General features: G+C 75.0%; 1 protein-coding gene across 1 annotated transcript; it reads right to left on the bottom strand.

Annotated features, from left to right (window-relative positions):
- Window positions 1–41: 41 nt before the first annotated feature.
- Window positions 42–1,533, bottom strand: RPL18 (ribosomal protein L18). Its single transcript, XM_074219815.1, has 6 exons — window positions 1,450–1,533; window positions 1,197–1,283; window positions 1,003–1,110; window positions 384–606; window positions 232–301; window positions 42–151 (listed from the first exon to the last, which is right to left on the bottom strand). Exons 1-6 carry the CDS (start codon window positions 1,450–1,452, stop codon window positions 76–78), a joined length of 567 nt encoding a protein of 188 aa, XP_074075916.1. The 5' UTR covers window positions 1,453–1,533; the 3' UTR covers window positions 42–75.
- Window positions 1,534–3,446: the final 1,913 nt, after the last annotated feature.

The raw sequence follows: 3,446 nt of genomic DNA, 5'->3' as shown, positions 1-3,446 counted from the left end.
TCCCAGAGTCAGCCGCGCGAGCACACATGCACACACACAAGTGTTGTCCAAAAATCTTTAATGTAACAAGGAAGATTAGTTTTTGTAGCCTCTGCTGGCGCGGCGGCCCCTGGCACGCTCGAACTTGCGGCCCTTGGATCGGACATAGGGTCTGTGGAGGAGAAAGGCGGTGTGAATGCCGGCCCGGCGCCCCCCGCTCCCCAGCACCCACGTCCTCTCCCCGAGACTTACTTGGTGTGGCTGTGGGGGGTGCCCGGGGCCTTCCCGAAATGCCTGTACACCTGGCGGCCCTTGCGGGGACCTGGGGGTGAAAGGAGGGGGGGCGGTTAGCGAGGACCCCCGGCCAGGCCAGGCCGCCCCCCCAGGACACAGGCGGGGCTCACCGGACAGCAGGACGGTGCCGCGGCCCTTGGGCGAGCTCATGGCCAGCTGGTCGAAGGTGAGGATCTTGCCCCCGGCCTTGAGGATGCGGCTGCGGGCGTTGCTGGTGACGCGCAGGGCGCACACCTTCAGCTTGGGCACGTCCTGGATCCTCACGTCGTCCGTCACGGTGCCCACCACCACGGCCGTCTTGTTCTCCCTGCCCGGCAGCTTCATCTTCCGGATCTGGGGGGGGCGGGCGGGTGGTCTAGGGGCGTGGGGGGCCTCGGGACATGGGGAGTCTCGGGGTGTGGGGGTCTCGGGGCGTGGGGGGCCTCGGGACATGGGGGGCCTCAGGGTGTGGGGGTCTCGGGACATGGGGACCTCTCAGGGTGTGGGGGTCTCGGGGCGTGGGGGACCTCGGGACATGGGGACCTCTCAGGGTGTGGGGGTTCTCGGGGCGTGGGGACCTCGAGGGATGGAGGTCTCGGGCCGTGGGGACCTCGGGGCGTGGGGGGCCTCGGGACATGGGGAGTCTCGGGCCAGTCTCGGGCCATGGGGTGGGGGGCCTCGGGGCGTGGGGGGCCTCGGGACATGGGGAGTCTCGGGCCATGGGGTGGGGGGCCTCGGGCGCGGGCTTACCATGCGGGACAGGGACAGGGGCGGCCGGTTGGTGCGGCTCATGAACAGCCTCTTGAGGACGACCTTGTTGAAGGTGGAGTTGGTCCTCCGGGCCAGGAAGCGGTAGAGCTGGGGGGACAGCAGAGGCTCGGGGGCCCGCTCCCCCCGCCGCGGCCCCCGCGCCCCGGGCCCCCGCGGCCCCCGCCCCGCCTCACCTTCACCAGCAGCCGCAGGTAGATGTCCTGGCTCTTGGGCTCCTTGCGCCGCACCTTGCGGTCCTTGTTGTGGCGGATGTCGACTCCCTGCGCGGCGGGGAAGCAGAGGCTGTGAGCGCCGCGGCGCCCCCCGCCCGCCGCCCGCCGCCGCCCCCCGCCGAGGCCGCGCACGCCCCGGGCCGCCGCGAGCCCGGGCCCGAAGCCCCGCGGCCCCGCGCCGGCCCGATGGCGGCGGATTGCCCCCCGCACTCACCATGCTGGCGCCCTGCGGAACACCGGGCCGAACAGGAAAGACCGGGGGCCGCGGGGCAGGCTGGGAAGGCCACCCGAGCCCGGCGTGCCCTGCGTGCTCTGCGTGCCCTGCGTGCGGCGAGGGGGCGGGCACGTCGAGCGTGGCCCCGCCCCCGCCTCTCCGGCGCCCCCTGCAGGGCCCTGGGCGGAGTGCGGCCCCGCCCCCCCCGGCTCCCGGAGCCGACCCCGCCCCCCGCCCCCCCCCCCCCGCCGGGGCCCAAGCGGTCCGACTGGCCGGACCGGGCTGGGCGAGGCGGGGCAGGGCCGCGGCCGGGGAGCGGCGCGGCGCCGGGCGGGGAGGCGGGCCCGAGCCGGAGGCCGCGGGGCGAGAGCACGCCGAGTCGGGCCGCGACGAGGAGCCGCGGCGGAGAGGCGGCGGCCCGGCAGATAGGGCAGGGTGAGGCGGGAAGGACGCCGGGCCGGGGCGGCAGCAGAGGTCGGGTCTCCCCGCCCGCCGCCCGGGGGGTGCGGGCGCTCCGGGGCCGCCGCTCTGTCTCGGCGCCTAACAGCCCCGGCCCCCGCTGCATCCCCGGGGCTCCGCCATGCAGCCGCGACCCTCTCTCCACCACCCTTCGTGGGGTTTCCTCGGGAGACCCCAGAGTGGCCGCTCTCCGACTCACTTTACAGACGAGGCACCTGAGGCCAGCGGGGTCGAGTCACTCAGCCGGGGCCTCCCAGCTAGGAAGGCGCCAGTGGCGCTGCCTGCGGGGCTGGCATTTGTGCCCTGGGGCAGCACCTGGCTGTACCGTGGTGTCCCCGGCGGTGTGACCCTTCCCTGGGCCTTCCCTGTCCCAGAGCCTTGGCAGCGGGCTGCCCGGCCCGGGGCAGCGGGCTGCGTGCCAGTGACTGGGAGACGGGTCTTCTCCATCTGTCCGACCGCCCCTCGAGCCTCCCCGCCTGAGCCTGCGCGTGTCCCTGATCCTGGGTCCCCGGCCCTTGGGCTCGGTGAGGGCGCGGGCCCCTCTGGGTCTGCATCTCCCCTCGGGCCCGGCTAGCTTGCATCTCAGTGTCCTGGTTTCGGGGGTCCTCTGCGTCAGGGGCTCTCTCGGCTCTTTGCCCGTTTCAGGGCTCTCTCTCGTCTCTGGGAGTCAGGGCTTCTGCCTCCCCGCTCAGCGTGTCGGGGTGAGCAGGGGCGTTCGAAGCCGGCCTCGGCCCCTTGCCTCGCAGGGGCTGTGTGACCTTGGGCCAGTCCCTCACCGGGGCCATCTCCCGCCGTCCTGATCCCTCCCGGCCCCAGCCCCAGGGGGAGACAGTGAGGCCGGCGGACGGAGGCACAGCGCCCCGCAGGAAGGGAAGGGAAGCCGGGGGGCAGGAGGAGGCAGGGAGGCGGGCGCAGCCAGCCTCGGGGGGCCTGAAGGAGACCGCGTCATCGCGGAGGGGGTGACGGGCCGAGTCACCGCCGGCCTCACTGGCCCCCCACCCTCGGCATCCCCAGGCCCGGCTCTCCCGAGGCGGGGCGGCGCTCCGGGAGAAAGGGGCCTGTGTGGGCGCCGCCCACAAGAAACATGGCGACCGCGGCTCACCGCCTTTCCCCCGCCGGCGCCTCTTCTCGCGAGAGCCGCCGCGCGAAGCCTCCCGCCGTGCGGGTCCGGCGGAGCCCGCCCCTTCCGCGATCCTATTGGTCGGCCTCAGTCAGGCCTACGCTCCCATTGGCTGCAATCCCACACACCTCCCTCCCACCCCTTCTCCTCCCCCAAAGTCCTCGGCCCCGCTGCGGGGACGCGGGCTGAGAGGCGGGACTTCCGGCGGCGGGGAGGGGGCGGGGCCGGAGGCCCGGACTCGGAGCGGAGCTCGAGGGGAGGCCGGGAGGGAGCCGGAGCCGGGCCGGCGGGGCCGGCGGGGGTCCCGGGGAGGCGGGCGCCGATGACGCCCTGGGCAGCGCCGGCCTGTGGCAGCGGCCTCGGCTGGCGGGGCGGGGCCGGGGGCCCGGCGGGCCGCGCGAGGCCCGGGGCGGCCGGG

The sequence above is a fragment of the Macrotis lagotis genome, chromosome 1 (genome assembly GCF_037893015.1).
Source record: "Macrotis lagotis isolate mMagLag1 chromosome 1, bilby.v1.9.chrom.fasta, whole genome shotgun sequence".
NCBI classification, from domain to species: Eukaryota; Metazoa; Chordata; class Mammalia; order Peramelemorphia; family Peramelidae; genus Macrotis; species Macrotis lagotis.
This window is presented reverse-complemented; position numbering and strand designations above follow the sequence as displayed.